The following is a 19,476-nucleotide window of genomic DNA, read 5'->3' on the forward strand; positions in this document are numbered from 1 at the left end:
AGCAGTTCTGCTGCTGCACCCAAAGGCTAATTCAGCCTTAGTTTCTCAGGCAGAAGGAAAGGTTGGGTGTCTGCATGTAGTTACACAGAGCTTGGACACTCTCTCCACCACGATGAGAAACTCTTTTCCTTTACCTCTTTCAGATACTCTCCCTCATCTGATTCCAGGTGTCTGGGTATTTACTTCTGAGTACTTACTGACAACATTTGAGCAGGGGGACACCAAGTCATGTTTAGCCTTCTGTAGGCTAAATAAGCATCAGGATATTGGCTCTTAAAATTTAACAAGATTCTTCCTTGCAATTACAACTAGCAGAAGTCAAGGTACCTCTCCCCAACCTAAATTTCTCCTGTCACAACTGCTGCTCTGGCCCTCTGAAAAGGATCCCTTGGGCTCCCTGAGAGAAGGCAGGATGGCAGCTCCAGATGTAGCTGACAGATGATGCTCTTCCTGGCCATAGGCGAGAACTGTGAAATGGTGAGCTGCCAGAAGCAGCTTAAGGAAGAAATGCAGAGTTTGTGTGTAAGAGAAACCATGAGGTTACAGTACCAATACAGAGCATAGGGGAGTTGCTGGACATTGGAGATGTGTCCTTTGTATCCTCAAAAGTGACAATGAAGCCTGTCCTTGAGCCAAGCCTAATGGTAGAGAAAATGTACACTGCATGAAATAAACCCAGGCAGTAGCATGTGCTTCTTTCCACTGAAATTAATAGGACACCAACAAAGATAAACAGAGCTGAGTTTGTTCCCTGTAATGGACTAGAAATTTCTGGTAAAGAGATCAACTATTCAAGGGTGGAATGGACTGTTTCTGCTTGCATCTGTGTCCATCTGATCTGGATTTAGAGTAGCTCCCAGGTTGTCACTGGGTTTTAAAATCACCAAAGTGGAATATATGTGAATGGAAACTGCCATTTCTTAGGCGTGAGTTTCCTGTGGTTGGATTTGGCACAAGAAATAAAAGTATTGCTGGGTTTTTTTACTGAAGAAGAAATTTGGGTTATATTTGCACTACAGCAAGGCTCAACAGCCAAAGCTTAGGGAAATCACATGGCAGATCAGTAGACTATATGATCATAGAACCAGATCATCTTGGTTCTCATATTTCAGATGACATGTCATAGGTCTTGACCACACCAGAGGTTATGGTGGAGGTTTCTGACAGGTTTAGCTCCTTCAGGAACAGGGCCTTAGGTTAAGGGGAACAAGGCAACCCTGTATTGGATGATGCAGTCTTCAGAGCAGAAACTTAGGAGTGCACGCTTTGGGCACTGCAAGAACAGCTGAATGTCCCTGAACAGTACGAGGCTGAAAGAGAAGGTCTGTATCACCACCCTGCTGTGGCTTCTTTGGGGCCTTCAGCCCAACCTCCATGGTAAGCCCAGCAGAAGCACACCATGACAAGCTGCCAGGAGCATTACAGAAATAGGCTGTACCAGCTTAGTCCAAAGGGCCATCCAACCCACTATCCTGCTCTAAAAGGCAGACTGGGAACAGCACTGGTCACAGCAGAAGCACTGTTGTGATTAAGCACTTTAATATGAAGGAAAGAGAGACTGCATCCGTCTTCTTCTAGGGCCAAACAAGCATCAGCTATGCATAGCATGAAGCCAAAAAGAACACAAGTTACCTGCACTCAGCATGCACCTACATTTTCCTCACAGTCTTTGACAGGATCTCTGTGTCTTGTACCACAGTCCTCTCCTGAGCATCTCTGCAATATTTTTATTACTACATGGCTTTTTCCCTGGTAACTCCAATATCCTGAGATCAAAAGTCACTCACCAAAGAGGCCAAGAAGGAAACCACAAGGCTGCATCCACACAAGTGAACTTACGAGGTCACAGGCTCTAGTACTGGGGCTTTTTCAGCATGGGCAGTCTCCTGGTACCCACCAGCATGTGCCTTCTCAGGCACAGCCTGGCTGAAATTTGTGGGGAGCACAGGCAATATTCCTTTTCCCAAAAGCAGAACAGAGAAGGCCTTGTTGTGCCGTGGGGGAAGAAATTTGGGACATTTCAGCATGAACCACATCCTACAGCTTGCATTTTCTTCAATATACTTGTATAGGCATAATGGCAGAAGCCCTTCGAAGGATACCAAAAGGATCCCATTTCACTGCAAACCAGTGGAGTGCCCTCTGACGTTCAGAGCTGTACCAGATGCACTGGGCAAGAGCCAGCACCTGGGCCCATAAATCCTTAGCCTAACCATAAGACCAGTTTAACACGAACCCAAGGAGCCGTTCTCTCCTTCTGGCTCGGCTTCAACAAGCAGCCCCGAGCCGCGGTGGGAGGGAGCCGGCAGCCCAGGCGGGGGGAGTTCGGGGTTCCCACCAGGCTCCTCCATTCCGTGGGAAGGCTGCAAGGCAGAGTGAGGAGGGGGAGTGGGCTGTGTCTTATCTCTCCTCTCCCTTTGTATGTACCTCCTGGTACGATTATTAAACGCAAATTACAAAAGATGTGACCCAAACGATCTTTATTTCTTCTTTCACCGAGCGGTGCCTGCAGGGTCCTGATTCTGAATTCCGTTTCAATTACCGATGCCATTTTAACACAAAGCAGCTTCTGTCTGCAATTACCGGCACTGACGGCGGCGCAGAGGCAGCTCCGGTGGCAGAGCACAAAGCCTGGCATCTTCCGCTGTTTAGAAACTTTCATTTGCCATGATTAAAGGCAGCAGACTCGAGAGCTGTCCGTCTGCAGACGCGCGCTGTGCGGCACGCTCCTTCCCGGCGCATTCCCTGAGAAACCAGCCCTCAGCACTCACCTCCACGAATCACTCAGGAGAACCTGAACTGGTATTCCAGCCGATATTATGTAGACAAACTGACAGAGTTAACCCATCACGCTTTAGCTCAGCAAGGAAACTCTCTGCTTTTACAGCTGGTAAAGTGATTTTACTGCTGGTAAAACTGAGCAGCCTGAGCTGCAGAGTGGAGACACCAGTACAGGATGAGTATTTTCCTTTTACACTGACGAGAGAAAGCACTAGTAAAAAGATTACAAAATCCACTCCTCACTCACAGCTGAAATGCAGCCTCCTGCAAGTACAAGGCTAGATGTTCTACCTATATTACTGCCACAAATTAACTCAGGGAGAGATGGTGAGGAATCCCAGAGCCAAATGAAACCAGTAACGAGAAACATGCACATCTGCCAGAGTTGGCAACCATCTGAGACAAGAGGGGTTGGCACCTGAAATCTATTGGGCGTGGACCCCACTTTGCATCTTGTTAAACAACTCGGCACCACCTGTACAGCATCTTCTGATTCTCAAGCAAAATTCCCAGCAACTGCAGTTCGACAGCTAAAGTCAGACACCATGGAATTCAAGGAGTACATTTCTGTGCAGTAGCTGCACATCTATCCCTGCTGCTGGATCTTAAAGCCCCTGCTCTGCCTCAAGCTGGGCACTGCCTGCATGCTGACCCACGGACAGCAACACACACCCCCAGATCACCTGGGCCATGGAGAGGCAAGCAGACACCACCTGTCCTTTGCCCCGTCATGCAGGTTAATTTTTGCTGCTACTTCAGTATATGAAGCTGTGCCTCTTTGTCCTTCAGCCTTCTTCACAAGCTCACCTGGCCCGTGTATGAGGGTCAAGCTTATCTCCTAGATCCTTTCCTTTCTCTCTGTCCAGCCTCTTCCAATGACATCTGCTTAGTGTCCCCTCACTCCCTTTCTCCACACCATCCATAATGTACCAAGCATATGGAGCTTTCAAAGACACAGGAAGAAGTTAATTGCGGGTGCTGATGGCTTGTGAGAGGTGCTGTTCACATTTATTTTGTTACCCTTTGTTTGCCTTTGCCTGTTTCTTGACAGGTGGTCTCTTTTTCTCAGGTGGTGGTTTGCTTCTCTCTTCTGTAAGTTTGTTTGAACACGAAGGCACAGCTCCAAGCCCTGTGAGCACTGCACCAACACAATGTGCAAGGTGAGTGCGCAGCCAGGGCAATGCTGTTTCCCAGGGAAGGCCAGGCCATGGATCAGCAGTAGGGAGCAGGTGTCTGAAGTGCTTAAGCTGGGTTGGTGCAGACACAGGGAACACCAGCCATGGAGGCCCTGCTCTCAGAGGTGACATGGTGCTCAGCCAGAGCTGCCAGCCCAGGAACAGAGACCCTCAGGAATCATCCTTCCCTTTAAAACCCTTCCAAAGCTTGTATGGATGGAACAAATCTTGAAACTCTCAGCCACAAAACATGACTTAAATAGGTGGTGTGTAGGCCAGGCAAGTCATTTGCACCCCTTAGTGGCACAACCCCCATTTTCCAACAAGTCCCTGGAGCCCCTTGGGCTGCATGGCCCCATGGGGAGTGAATAAAAGACACTAAATCCCACAACCCCCAAAGACAGTGCTGGAAAAGTCTCTGCCAGGGTGGTGGCAGTGTCCAATTCTCACTGGACTTCCCAATCCCATGCTGTAGGGACAGCCAATTTTGCAAGGGCCCAGCCAAGCTGCTGTCCCCAGAAGGTGGCAGAGGGTGAAGAGAGGGCAATTTACAGCCCTGGTTATTGAGTGGTGTGTGAGTCGTTTGTCACACTGAGCCCTGGCACCTTGTTCTACCTGTGTTGTGTGTGTTTTATTGGTGTTGAGCAGAGGGAGGCTGGAGCAGAGGGAAGTCTGGGAGAAAAGGCACTCAAGTGAAAAATGAACTGAGCCAAACAGGATTGAGAGAGAGAGAGAGAGATATGCAGGGGAAGGGGGTGAAAGAGGCCATATTATAAAACACAAGACAAATGTGCCCACTGGCCACAGGGTTAGGGAGAGAGGAAGAGGGAAGAATGAGGGGGAGCGGGGGAGGAAAAAGAGAGAATAAAGACACTGCCTTGTAGCCAGCACTGTCCTAGTGGGATCAGGGATGCATGTGTAGTCAGAAAAATAATTCTCAGTTTAACAAAACAAGAAGAGGGGGCAGGAATGGAGGAAAGCTACAGAGCCAAACAGAAAGTACCCCAGGGTGTCCAATCTGCTGGGTTAAAAAAAAATTTTAAAAATTAAAAATTATTTTAAAAAATTTGCTTCTTCCCCCTCCTTTCTCCACTGGGGAGCTGGCTCCTTCCCTGTTCCCCCAGCCACCACCACCAAAAGGAATGGTATCGGAGAGAGAGCAGAAGGTCTGTTTAGAATTTCACATCCCTTCTATCCTGCTCCCTCAGTGCTAAACTTTCAAGACAAAAATCATAAAACGAGGTCCTTTGTTGGTGTGGCAGATTTAGAGATCTTCCTGTTAGGAACAAGAAAGGGAAGAGAGAGACAGAGAGTGAGACAGAGAGATAGCTAGATGGAGGGCTGGCTTTGTGCTTGCAACAACCCACTAAAGGTGCATTTTTAATTAAATTTATACAAAATGTGTCAGTTTTATCTCTATGTTTCAAACCTGACTCTTTTCTATCAAAGTAAAGTATTGATCTTCACTGCCCCGAAGCTACCTGACTGAATTAAACAGAATAAATAGAAGAAGGACTGAAAGGGCTTAGAAACAACTGCAGAGAGGCGAATGTTTAATGGCTCCACAGTCATTTGCTGCAATTAAAAAACAAAACCATTTAGAGGGGCTGTTAACACCTTGAAGTCTGAAAATCCTCACTTCAAAAAAAGCCCCAAAACAGCTTCCAGGCAAAACATTTTAATTGCCATAAATACTTCCAAGCCCAGCCATCACTAATACATGTGCACAGATAGACAAACAGATCCCTGGGCCCATCAAGACAGAACCTGCTCAGCTGGTGAGATATAGGTGTGCTCTATATGGCACAGGGACACGCTCCACCCAAAGAAAGGCCTGTATCCAGTATGACACAGATGTAAGTCCACTTTATGAAAACAAAAAACCTGTTTATCTGACAAGTTAAGGATGAATGTTTTAGACCCACACAACTATTCTGGGTACATTTGAGTAATGTGACATTGCCTTTACTGAACAAATATTTTCCAAACTCCATACTCAATTACATGTCATGCATAGATATCTTAGAGAGCTCTCTCTTTGTCTGTTTTATGTCACAAGAAGCTGTCACAGACAGTGCCACAGCCAGCCTCACTTGATTAAGAACTCTGTTTCTGCTAGGATACCCTCTGACAAGAGCATACAGGCCCTGAAACAGGCAGGGCCCATAGTTTTGTTAAAGGCTTTTGACCACCATGTCACTTAAGAAACCGACCAAACAACCAAACAAAAAAACCCACTGCATTTCCTTGGTTAATCTTAAGGTGGTGTACTACTGTATGGTTTACCAATGCCTTACTGAATGGCCTATGCATCTCTCAGCATGGAGTTTTTCCATCCCTACTTTATGGTCATCTTCTGCTGAACTCAGCAGGACTCTCTGTAGAGAGAGACATCAACAGGCTGAAGAGCCCTAGTATCTTCAGACTTCCAGAGTTTGCACTGGAAAATAGTCGGGCTCATTCACAACTCATCCCTTTCCCTGGCTATTTCTGGGATAAGCAGAGCAGCATTATGGTAGAAAGCAGTTTTTGCAGGACATGATTACAGTTTCCTATCTTAGTGGGCACACTACCAGGTGGGCAGTGTGCTGGTGCTGTTCCTGGGGAAGATGTTTTGTACAGAGACTTAAAAGACTATAAAGATTTACTTTGTGTTTATGAACATCTGGAAGGAGATCCATAGCCTGAAACCAGCACTTGGCTGAAAATCAAAACAAACAAATATATTGGCCTTGTGCATAATTTCAGTTAGCAAAGTAATGTGGCTGTGAAACTGGATGCATGCTCAGAGGTGCTGGGTTCAGTTCCTAGCTGTGCCACAGTCTCACTGTGGGACTCTGGAGAACTTGAATTATCAGCCTACAATTCTGGTCCCTCTGTATTAAATGAAGAGCATCCAATCCCCTATGCTCAGGGACACAGAGGATCTTAAGTCTTGGGGACTATGGGTTTGAAAGCCATGGAAATGAGTAAGATTATCTCTGTGGGATGTTGAGCAATACAGAGGCCAATACTAGAGAGGCTTTAAAGGAACTAGATCAGGTCCTAAAGAAGAGGACTTACAGCACTTTTTTTTTACAGCACTCAGCAGGGCAAGTCCAGGCTGTTTCTTGTCCCTCTGGGTTTGCTATCTGGACTAGCTGTGCGAGAGCACAGGTACAGCTACCATAGCCTGAACTATTATTGCCCATTTATTTGTGAGGTTGATTCACCAAGCCTACAGCCATGCTCACATACAACCTCGCAGGTCACAGGGAGCCACCAGTTTAGCTCCAATTTGGCTTTGGAATTCCAGGCACTCAGAAGGTTGCTTGAACTGGATCAAATTCTTTGGCAATTTCCCAAGGCATTTTCCTGGCTTTGAGAGTAGTTCTGCTGATCAGGATAATGATCAGAGCAAGACTTCAGTCTACCACATGGACAGCAAGTCCATCTCTTTTGGCTGATTCAAAATGTTCCACAACATCAAATACAGTGTCCCTCATCATTTCAGGGCCAAAAACCATTCTGAGAATTTTCCTTACTTGTGTCCAAAAAATGAGTGATATTTGCTGAAGGAGCAGGGCCAGATAATAAAAGCTGATCAATTAACAGTATATCAGTTTAGGCAAGTGAATCCTGCATGTTCTCATCTCCCAAACATTTTGTTCAACATTAAGTAATGATGAAGAGATTTTCTGTAAGCAGCAGGACATTTCACATAGAAGCAACAGCAAAAATGTCACCATACACAATTCTTGCCTGTGACTGCTAGAGAATCACATATTTTTAAAGGATCTGTGAAGCCACATACATGGGTTTGTACCATCACCAGCATCTGAACTGCAGGTTAACGTTCATCCCAGTCAGCTGCAATACTCACAAGCAACAGAAGCACAGGGACAGAAGCCATCATGGCTCTGCTTGACAGGATTTCAAAGTTATACTCTCACTTGAGCATCAGGAAGTTCTGCCCTATACCCTTCCTGGGCCCACAGCCGCTCGAGTGAAACAGCCCTACAAATCCAAGCCAGTTGCCATATTCTGTAGCAGAGGGTACATACGCATTCAGTCAACCTGCAACATGAGCATCTGAAATGAAGCGTTTGAGAGCCAAAGAATTGGCCTGTTTAGCACTAAGGTTGAATAGTCCTGCTGCTTATGGCCAAGCTCCTGCTGCTGCACTTCAGAGCGTTTTGCTTTGTTACGGACCCCTGATTAACACTTTCTAAGCATTTCAGCCCACACTCCAGTCACTTTGCAGATTGCAATGAATGCAGATTTGAGTTTATGGGTTCATAAAAGTGTAAATTAGCACAACAATTTTCTCCCAGCCTATTTGCACAGCCCTTCCTTGAGTGACCTGTCTCTACAGACATCACAAATATTTCAACTCAAGCAAACTGCCCAGTGATGCATTTTTAAGAGACTAGAATGAGATCGGTGGCCCCAGGAAGCAATGCCTGTGAAAGCACAAAGCAGGAGCATCACTGTGAAGACCAGCACTTGCATCTTCTGGCAGCACCATAAAGCACTGAGAAACAAATTCCTCTAGTCCCTGTAGGAACTGCAGTGATCCCAGCAGCCCTGGCCACTCACACCAGCTCTGAGCCTGGCATTGCTATTGCCATCCATGCTAGACAGAACAGACCTCCCTTGTTTGTGTTGCACTGGTGCAGTGTAGTCACACAGCCCTGCATCAATACATTGGACCAGACACAGAGATCCCAAAATAAGTACCTCACAATGACCCAGTGCTGTGTTACTTCTCACAACACATGTGCTTCAATCTCTTCCAGCCTCTATTCTGACATCCCATATCTTTGGTCTGTGGAAAACACTGTCACCCAGTAATCTGCCCCTTTTCCTGCTCCCTCCATATCACTGGTGTGATCAGTCCTATCTCTGCATGGAGGAGGGGCTGGCTCACCAAATTTCTTTAATTAAAAGAAAAAGGATCAGGTTTATTTCAGATAAGGAGGCAGGATTAAAACAGACAGAAAGAACAGACAAGGGGCAGCTGTCAGCACTCCAGCTGATCCAGTGTGATTATTAATAACGATAAGCAGAAGAGGGCTAATAAAAGGATAATGAAGTGGTCCTGAAAGTGACAGGAGATTGGGCCTGATAAGAGAGCCTATAGCATGGAGCTGTTGTGGCCCCAGTGAGGTCTGTGCAGAGCAGCTTGCTGAGGCAGATGCAAGTAACAGGGCATTAGGAGGAAATGTTTCATCTCCCCAGGGATCATGGCAGAGAGATTAGTGGGCTCAGGAACTCTGGCCATCCATGCCACACAGCATTCATGACTGAATCAATCAGGGTCCTTCCTAGGCTGTGACTGCCAGGAGTGCAGGTCACCCCCTAGATAAAGCATGACCTTGAGAAGACTGGTCTCAGCAGGGCACCCAGTTGTAGCCCCCGTGTTGCCTTGCCTTGGCTCTCACTCGGCACAGCACCATCCCTGCACAGCCCAGGACTGGGGCACCACATTTCAAAAGGCAGCACAAGTGGAGAGGTTGCAAGGAGCAGTTGCTGGAAGAGCACAGAGGCAGCATGGGGCATCTCTAACCTGCCTGGGGGTCACCCACCACTCCAGTTTCTCCTGGCTCTTGTTAGCTCTCCAGGCCATGAAAGCTTCCCATTACTCAGGCAGCTGCCCAAAAAGGTGGAAGGATGTGGCTGCAGAAAGAGCAGCCTGGAGGGTTGGCTCTGGGTGCCCTTTCCTGAGGGAAAGCTCATGGACAGATCATGAAGCACAGGCAAAGATTACCACAGCATTCTGTACTAGTGGTCTGGGTCAGTCAAGGGGAAATAAGGTGTGAAAAGTTATTTCCCAGAAGCCATTAAACAGAGAATGAAATCCCATCTAACACCAAAAATGTCTGTTCTCTCTCTCAAAGAGACGATCAAATAATCTGTAAAGATATGGTGGGAAAGAAGGAAGAGGAAAACTCATAACAAGATGAGACACAAGGGAGGTCTTGGTCAGGGAATGCTGTGGGAGGAATTTAGGCTGCTTGGGACAAACTGGATTAGCTTTTATACAAACTGGTCTCTTTTATATCCAAACATGCCCTTCTCCCTCCCCAAGCCTAGAGCATCTCTCCTTCTTCAGAGGCAGAAATACTGTGGCCCGGGCTGTGACAGTCACAGGCCAGCCGGCAGGCTGGCAGCTGGGTGTGTTCCACTGGAGCAGCCACGCCCAGCCAGAGGCAGCAGCCCTGCAAAGGCCCAGGAGAGGAGCTGGAATACAGGCTCTGGCTCGCACTGCCTGGCACTCGGCTCCCGCCACTCCGGGTCACCGTGGCAGATGCTGGGAGCATATGCCATGAATTAATTCCACTTTCCCTGAGATGCTTTGGAGAGAGGAACAGCAGTGCCTTTCCAACTTATTAACATAGGAGCTCCCCCCGACCTCCACTCACTTTATCACACTTAATAAAACAGCCAGCCAGAGTCCCTCTAAGAGGCTCTTTAATGGAAAGTTCCTGGGTCTGGCATTTTTTCAGCTTTTACTGCCTCCATTTTTTCCAATGTTTCCTAGGCTGTCTCAGCCCCAATATTCCCCCATTACTGACAAACTGCACTCTAGTAAGGCATCTCCACCAAGAAAACCTATAAATATCTTATGTATTATTACAGGCAAACCCAGAGATTTCTAAAACCAATAGAACCTAGATTTAATTTTTCCTTTATGCACTACTTTTACTTTATCTGTGATGAAGCTCACCATTTGCCCAGTATTGCTCTATTGAGCTCTGAGTCTGCCAGAAGCTATCTGCAGGTAGATATTTACACCCATCCAGAATCCCAGCAAGTCCCTGGGCAGACACTTCATGCCAGCTCACTGAGCTAAACATGCTCACACACACCTTGACAGGTTTGCAGCTCTTCCTCAGCAATGTAAGTGCAGAGCAGAACAAAGACTAACAAGACTGCTCTACATTGAATTGCCATGTATGAATTGAAGATGGGAAATGCTTGCCAGGTATATGAAAGTCATGTTTGAATTGGGAACTTGAGGTTCTTAATTTCTAACCCTGATTCTGCCAAAGATTTGTTGTGTGGCCCTAAGCACACGACTGTGCCTTTCATTACCCCTCTGCAATACAGGATCTGTGGAGACCAGCAAGGGAATACTACTCTATGCCTTGGCCAGGCACAGCCCGGAGGGCTGATCTGAGTTCCTAGGAACTCCTGGGGCACTGTTTTGAAAACTGCTCCCTCTTCCTATCTCACCTGAGGCTCAACCAGAGCGACTGCTTTGCAGTCTAGAAGGGAAAGTTACACCTGCCATTTCCTCTCCTACATGCTCTTTCCAAAGGACTTGTCAGAAATGTGGGTTCCTGAAGCAGCTTTGTCACAGCCAATACACACTGGTGCATGACAAGCCTGGGTATGAAAGAGCAGCTCATTGTTCCTCTTTAGTAAGGACAGTAAAAGCACCAGGAGCTGAGAAAGAAGAAGCAACAGGACTTATTCATCTTCCCAACACTGCAACCAAAACACAACTTTGGAAGGAAAGTGGGTGGGAACAACTTACTGGAGAAGGGCCAGGAGCCCAACACCCATCTACCCTCCTCCAGCTGTGCATGGAATGGAAGAGACATGGAAACAAGTCTCAGTCTATTAAGTTTATTGAAGGAAATTAAAGAGACAACTTGATCCCAGTGCACATAAATACTGAAGCAAGGAGAAAATATCTGACAGCATGGCTATGGAGAGGTGAAAGTAAGCAGGCTCAAGAAACAAGAGGTGAAACTCAAAAACTGAGTCTAGAAATAAAGCCGATTTTAAACCATAAGGGCAATAATCTATTAAAAAGTAACCAGGAAGGAGTTTTAAATATATTGTCTGCCTTTCTAAAAGACAGGCAAAGCACAGCCCCCTCTCACAGGACTCTGCCATGGCCTATATTATATCAGACTAAATAATCAAAGATACCTCTTCCTGACATAAAATAGATGAGGCTGGCATTTTTTTTCAAGCCCTTCTCTCCAGCTCTACTCAGCTGTTTGCTGGGTTACCAAGGTCCCAGACTGGGCACAGGCCTGGCCCACACACACCTGCTTCCCACCCCAGTGTCGCTGCCCAAAGCACCCATTTTTTTTCCCCTCTCAGACTAGCTTGTTGTCTGATTAACTAACCTACTTTAGTTTGCTGAATTAATTTTTTTCCCTGGATGTACTAAGCATTCTAAATTCTCTTTGGCCAGGAATCATAAGTGTCACAGAAAAGTAGACGCTAGCTCAGCTGGGAAGTTTCTACTCCTACCAAAACAGGTTTTTCTGCTCAGAGAAAGACTTTCAGATTACCTTCCATACAATGGCCTCCCAAGCTTATGCCTCACTTAGTTTTCTAGTTATAGGAGAGATGTCTTGGTTGTAAAAAATTTAGAGTTTCCTTAAGCCTCCCATTATTTTTGTGGCCCCAGACTGGGGCCCAACTCCTTCTTTTTTGTTGGTAAAGTTGTTTGGCATGTCAGCTCTCACCTGAAATTCTGCAGAGTAGTGAATTCACAGTAAGCTATTTGACCTGTCCTGCTGTCACAAAAGTGGGAATGCAGCGCTCTATTAGACCAACCAAATAAGCAAAGAAAAGCAGAACAGCAAGCTTCCTCCCAGCACCTGCACTCCCCAGAAGTATATAGCAAGATTCTCCAACAGGGCAAGGCTTTGAAGGACATTGGTTTAGAAGTAATTGTTACTGTTTCCTGCAAATAATGACCACGGTTCTACAGGGACAAGGTATTAACAGCAGAACGAATTTTTCTTTAGATACATGACAATAAGAGTGAGTTACTTGCTTCCAAGGAGACACCCACCAGGGAGTTACCTTGTTACCAGAGCATCAGGTTCCATTCTTTCACACACATGGAATAAACATTTTCCCTGCAAAGTACCTATGCCTGAAGTGATCTCCATTCAGGCTGTGGTTTCATGTGATTGCAAAAGCTAAGTGATGTTATGCCCAGTCAGAATTTAGCTGGGAAACCTCAAGGTATAAAGAGGGGCTGTAAGAAGTAGCAGTTTAATAGGTGGTGCTGCTTCCTGACTCAATACAGAGGTAATGTTCCAAGAGAGAGGTTAAACTAACAAGGAAAGGCTGGAGGCTGCTGGATGAAATGTAAATCAGATATCCTGACAACTTGAGGTGTCTGTTGTGAGGAAGATGGTAACCTGGATGTCCTATGAAAACAAGTTGTATCAGCCTAAGCTTCTCTGAATGCCATCAGTGCAAACCACACTCCATTGTATGATGGTCCACTCCAGAGAGGCTGCATTACCATAGAGAAAAGATCGACCATTGCAGTTCTTTGTAGAGGTGCTGTTGAGGTGGAATGACTCTTTATAAGTAAATATTTTATTGTGTTTAGAATTAATTTCTTTTGAGAACAAAAATTCTTATTAAAAAATAACTAAAACTTCTCCCAAGACAATTTTTCTATGAAGCAAAGTCCTATTTATTTTCATGTCTGAAATAAATTCTCAAATATAAACAAGTGAATTGAAAATTTAAGTGCTTAATTATTTACAGGAGATGGATGTATGAGGCATCTGGTGTGTCAGAGCTCTATGGGAGACTGAGGTGGTCCTCCCTCTCCGACTGTCCCAGGTCCCACTCAGTCACTAGTTCCGATGACACTTCTGTGAAGAGATGGTCCCAATCCCAGCTGACATCATCCTACCAAGAGGAAAAAAGACAAACATGCTGAAATGTTACTGCATCACCCAAAGTTCTCTGAACAATGCCAGAACAGCAAAGAGAAAACCAAAAGGCAACTGCCCTGACCAGGGAAGTCTCAGATTCAGCTGGCTAGAGCAGGAATACTAGCCAGAATGAAATGTGAATATCTGCTACAATTTTAAAATGTGGACAAAATTATTCATGTTCTAAAATTCCAAAAAGGACATATTTGTTGATAATTGTTAATATTAGACACTCCCAGGCAAGGCACAGAAAGAAGCCTTCCACTCTTCTGCACTTCTGCTGAAATATGCAGTTCAAAGCTGCAGAAATCCTTGGTTGCAAGTCCTGAGTTCCTGCCCACCCAGTTGTATTGAGGTTGTTCTGTCCTGCTTTAAAAACCCACTGTCCCTCTGTACTTTTCTGTAGAACCACCTGTAGCTAATGGTGGCCACCAAAGGACAAGCACTGTTTCTGCAGGGATCTCTGATGGTACTAGGCTTTGCACATTTTCCTGACCAGCTCCTTCATACTTCATACTGGCCAATCATAGTGATGCCATAAACTCACACCAAGAAAGAACTATCTACCTTAAAAATCATGTGCTGGGAAAATCAAACCTCCAACAGCTTGGACAAACTCCTCCTCACATATCTTCTCCCCACCACTGACAAGGCTCCCTTTCCTAGTACAGTCTGAGACACACAAGAAGCTTTTACCTTGTTGGTGTTTCCACAAAACAGAGACTTACCTCTCGTAGTTCATGCTCTGGAGCCAAAACTTTAGTGAGGAGCTTCAGGTCTACCTCCCCATCCTATGAACATACAAAGTCTTACAGACACTGAGAAAATGAACACCATCATTTCACCAGATACATTTGTTACACATCACTACATTTGCCTCATATGGGTCACTTTGTCCAGGACAACAGCAAGAACCTCATCTGAGCAACAGATACCATATCCACATTATTTACAGACACAAACAAGTACAAAAGCCACGCTGTAGAAAGGAACAGACTTACAGGGAGACTGCAAGTTCTCTGGATCATAAGGCTGTGTATTTTGTGCAGCTGAGTATCGCTGTGGAGGATGACATGAGCCCAGACAGAGAGGGATTCACATTGACCAGCCCATAGCAAAATCCACTTACCAGAGTCTGGAAGGCAGCATATTTCATTAGATCTTTGTCCAGGTCATGGTAGGTCAGCACTCGGTTCACCTGCACACTGCAGCCAGAAAGGGTCAGAGAACAAGCCTGTGTCAGTGTGGAAGCACATGTGAGGAGAAGGGTGGCATGAACAGTCATCTGGTGACATCTTGAATGTCCACATCCCCCATGCAGACTCTTAGGATGGATGTACCCAGACAGAAGCACATCTCAGTCAGCAAATGAACAGTCATTGACAAATCTATGTACCAGGGTGTGCACATGCATAAAAATAGGATGTGGAACAACCATGAACACCCTCAGAGAAACCAGCATGCTTAAAGAAGATCCACAGACTAGTTGCAAGGGCTAGAAAGAAAAGAAGACCATAGTGAGCATTCAAACAGCTCCAGTGCCTTAGCAAAGGAGCCTCTGACAGCAACATCATACAAGCAACAGAATAATAGGGATTTTTGGCTTTTCATGTCTGAGCTGCATAAGAGCTATTAAATATGGCTTCCTAAAATGTAGCCTTCCAAGAAAAACATGGTGTAGGGGGGGTGATACACTGTTGTACCACACCTGCCTTCACAAGTGATCCACCGCTAGAGAAAAGACTTCTATTAATTGAATGTTTTGCGTTTGTCCATGAAAATCACTTGTCTTTTCTACTGCAAGAAAATCATGAATATAGGAGGATCAGATCACTTTATTAAAAAAAATAGAGAGAAAAAGAAATTAATTCCAGTGAGAGACAGAGTAATTTTAGATTTACTACATAAACCGTCAATTATTTTTGTTAACAGCTATATAATTACAATAACTACTCCTCACTTGTGAGAGAGACAAATAAGGATCAACAGAAATCCCAGTCTGTGACCTTGGCAAAAGGCCCAATAGAGGAAAGAAGACTTTCCTGGTATGTTTAAGTTTCATTTCTTAAAACTTTCTGGTCTCCCTTGAGCTGACTCCAAGGCTACTGTGACAGCCCCTTCAAACAACAGGATTGTACTTTGCGAATTAACTACACACTTGCGTAAGAAGGATAGCCTGTGGAGGACAAAGCAGCCTACGACCATCAAAATTAAAGTGTGAAAGTGTGTGTAATGCACGTGCATTGGAGACATTTGGGGTTATGCAGGCAACCTTAAATTAAAGAAAATTCCCTACTTTTGAGAGTTTGATTTTGCAACATCAAATACGTTATTCTAATGTAGATTTTTAATATAGAGAGAGAATAAGCAGTTATTGCTTTCTCTGTGAAATAGGAAACAACAATTTTGCGCTGTTCAGCTTGCAACACTACTGTCACAAAAGACCACACCAAATCCTGCTGAACAGCACTGCTGCTGACATCCAAAGAGCCTGAGTAAGATGGGTTTAATTTCACTAGCCAGTTTGCACTGCTGATGAGAGCCTCAAGAGCACCTGGCAGTGCTCTTACCTGGGGGGAGCTGCCACTTGCATGGCCAGATCTTCCTCCTGGACATCCTCCAAGTCAGGGATCACAGGGATGTCTGCAACAAGAGAAAGCAGCAGCAGTAAGTGGGGAGTGTTGTGCTCTCCTCTCACTGAAGACAAATGTTCCCTTGCTTCACAGATATGAAGCACCCTGTTTCTTATTAGAGGGAAACACAAAACAGTTATTTAGCAATAATTAAAAAGATACTGTTTAATATTTAAACAAGTCAATAAAACTTTGAACTCTGAGGTCACAAGAAGTCTTGCAAGAGGAACAGATAAATCCAGGTAGAGCTCTATAGACCTTGGACTATGCATCTGAACACAACCTTGAAACCAAAAGAAGCCACCTGTACCACTTGCTGCCTATGTTGCCATCATGAACTGACAAGAATTTGCTTGTCATGTGTTATCATTTATTCAGACACCAGGCACCTAGACTGTTAAAAATGAAAATGGGGCAGAAGCTGAGAGAATCCACATAAAACTACGTGTTGAAGAATCTGCTGCTGGGGTCTCAGGCTGTGCAGAGGCTTGTGACCTTCCTCAGGAAGGAAGTGCTGGTGGTCTAGCAGATACAAACACTAGGGAATACATATCTAGTTGTATTGTCACAAACCTTTTCATGATTTCCAGTGTCATTCTGGAACGGCTGAAGGTCACTGGGTATTCCCAGCACAAGGACAATGGCTACTCCAACTAAAAAGAATGCTAGAAACAAAAGAATTGAGGATAGGAGGAAGAATTGAGTGTGCTTTGCATCCTGCTAAAGAAGCAAGGCCCTTGAAAGCATTGCACAGTCTGTCATTTGATAAAGCACTGCAAAAAGTTAGTGCAAAAAAAGAGAAGGCAAAGTAACTGGAGGCACAAAGCAAGAATAGAGTACACCAATACAGCGCTCCTTTAAAGACACAAGGCCACAAAGGCTCTCCAGAGACCCCAAGCCCTCAAACCATGAAGAAGCTGGTTTGGCTCAGGGAAAAGGTTTCACTTGCCCAGTAAGCAGGCAGAGCTGGGTCCTTCAGCACTGGAATGAGCAGCCTGCTCCCAGCTCTGCTGGCAGCACAGCAATGCTACTGCTGGATGGCAGCAGGCAGCTGAGCCTGGTTTTGCCCCGTTTTTCAGCCCAGGCTGAGATGAATATTCAAGAGCTGCAGAGACATTCCCACCTACGGTGCAAGGGCTCTGGGCAGAGTCTTCCCAAGAAGCCCCATGTCCGGCCCCTGTCAGAGCTGCGCAGGTTCTCAGCTGCCCTCCCCTGCTGCACATCCACCGTGTGCCCCCGCTCGCTGGCCAGGAGTCAGCCCTGGCCCAGCTGCAGCAGGGCATGGGTCAGCCGGGCCCTGGCGCAGTGGCCCTCCGGAGCTGGCCACACAGTGGGATTTCTCGCTAATTGGTTGCCTTGGAGGAAGGCTGAGTGGGACAGGGGCTGTCAGGAGCATGGCCACGGCAAGAGGAGTGACAGCTTGGCCGGCCTCAGCAGAGCTGTGCCTTCTAGCTCCCAAGGAGCAGGTGCCTGTGAAGAGGTTCTCCAACTGCAGCAAACTTCCCAAAGACATTTAAAGGGAAACTGCAGCAACAGCCCTTAGGATGTCCCTAAGGCGGAGGAGGCAAGTGCAAGGAATGTCTCACCTGTGCGCCGCTGGGCATTTGGGGCAGATCTCCCTACCTCTGCTTGTGAGGACAATACCTGGTAGAAGCTGCTATCCTGCTGGCTCTTCCCTGCAGAGGCTCCCAGCTCTTGATAAAACTTGTAGCAAAATGCATTTATGGGACAAAAGCGTCTCCAGGGACAGACAGAGCAACATGTGGAGGCAGCTGGTAAAATCTGCTCAGGGATAATGTGGGAGAAAGTCCCTGTACATAAGCAGCAAGGAAAAAGGAGGGAACAGACTTCTGAGACTGGTCCAAGGTGGGGAATGAAGCTCTCTGCAGAGGTGCCCTGTTAAGCCCAGGAAAATGAGCATGGGAATGAGAAAACGTTTAACCTCTCCTGAACTAATTTATCCTTTTATGACAAGACTATTAACATTTCTCAGCAAGCACAAGTAAATTAAAAACAACCTGGGAACAGAGCTGTCTTCACCCACAGAGCAGGAGAAGGTCAGATCCTTATCCACTTTTGACAGCAGAAATGTAGAAGGTGTTTGCAGGAAACTGAATTTCTTCACTCAGTGCTCATTTTGGCAGCTGTTTCAGGAGTCTACTCTTCCCAGTTCTCTTTTGTTTTTGTTGATCTCTTTTTACACTAGAAAAAGCTGTAAACTTAGGGCCCTGATCAGTGATGTTCCTTCCATTTTGCAGGTTCACAAAGACTCCTGGGTTCTCTAGTGCTGATTTTATCTCACTGCCATGGAGAGATTTCTAAACCCCTTGCAGAGCACGACCTCCACTCTGTATTAGCAAAATTCAGGCGATCACTTAGAAATTCTTTCCAAATGAAATGCAAGGCTCTAATATTTTATAGACACTTTGAAAATATTTCAGACAGAAGAGCTGGAAAAGCTCTGGGGGCCCCCGCCAGCCCCTCCAACAAAGGCCAGTGCACGCTTGTTCTTACTGCAAAGTGCAGATGCCTTGCCCATTTCTAGGCAGAAGCAATGCCCTTTAGGACTGTGAGACTGACAGGAAACAGTACAGAAATGTCTCAGATTTTAAGAAAATATTGGGTCCCTGGGCTAACTGCTATCAGGGACAAATAATTCCTGAAATATTTGGGTCTTTATTTCACTTGTTACTCACAACTACCTCTTCCTTCTGGCAACTCCCATGGTGCCACTTCAGCACAATCCCTCTTCCTTCTCTCTGTACAGTTTGTAGAGTGTCTCAGCTCTCACCTATCACCAAGGACCCAACCTTACCTCCACTCATTCTCCAGCCTCTTAATTGTTTTTGTTGTCCTTCTTGAGACTCACATATTTTTTCCTATAAGCTCTGGTAACACAGCTAAGTTGTGGCACAGTGTCAGGTGCAGGGGGAATAGCACAGCATGGGCTATTGTGCTGCAGGAGAGTAGGCATATGCTCCCACTAGCTGCAGGGAGGCTTTACATATAACATTAGTATACCAGAAATGTTCACAGGACCATGCCCGCCCAATCTCGTACTGCATCTTTTTCCAACAACAAAGTTGTATGACAAACCCCCACTCTGTGTGCTTTGCTCTGTGACCCACGATTTTCCTCTCCTGTTCAGTGTGGGGGTTTCAGATCATTTTCCATAAACCTGTGTTGCTGGTGCAGAAC

General features: G+C 45.8%; 1 protein-coding gene across 3 annotated transcripts in view; it reads right to left on the minus strand.

The window, feature by feature from the left end:
- Positions 1-13,282: 13,282 nt before the first annotated feature.
- The window catches only part of IFT43 (intraflagellar transport 43), a 43,111-nt gene continuing 36,917 nt past the window's right edge, over positions 13,283-19,476 (minus strand). For all 3 annotated transcript variants that reach the window (XM_053981066.1, XM_053981067.1, XM_053981068.1), the window contains 4 exons: positions 16,216-16,288; positions 14,775-14,850; positions 14,374-14,436; positions 13,283-13,619 (listed from right to left, as the gene is read on the minus strand). In XM_053981066.1, the coding sequence (XP_053837041.1) occupies positions 13,509-13,619; positions 14,374-14,436; positions 14,775-14,850; positions 16,216-16,288 (323 nt within the window). In that variant the 3' untranslated portion in view covers positions 13,283-13,508. The remainder of the gene's footprint in view (positions 13,620-14,373; positions 14,437-14,774; positions 14,851-16,215; positions 16,289-19,476) is intronic.

Source organism: Vidua macroura, chromosome 6, assembly GCF_024509145.1.
Source record: "Vidua macroura isolate BioBank_ID:100142 chromosome 6, ASM2450914v1, whole genome shotgun sequence".
Classification (NCBI taxonomy): domain Eukaryota; kingdom Metazoa; phylum Chordata; class Aves; order Passeriformes; family Viduidae; genus Vidua; species Vidua macroura.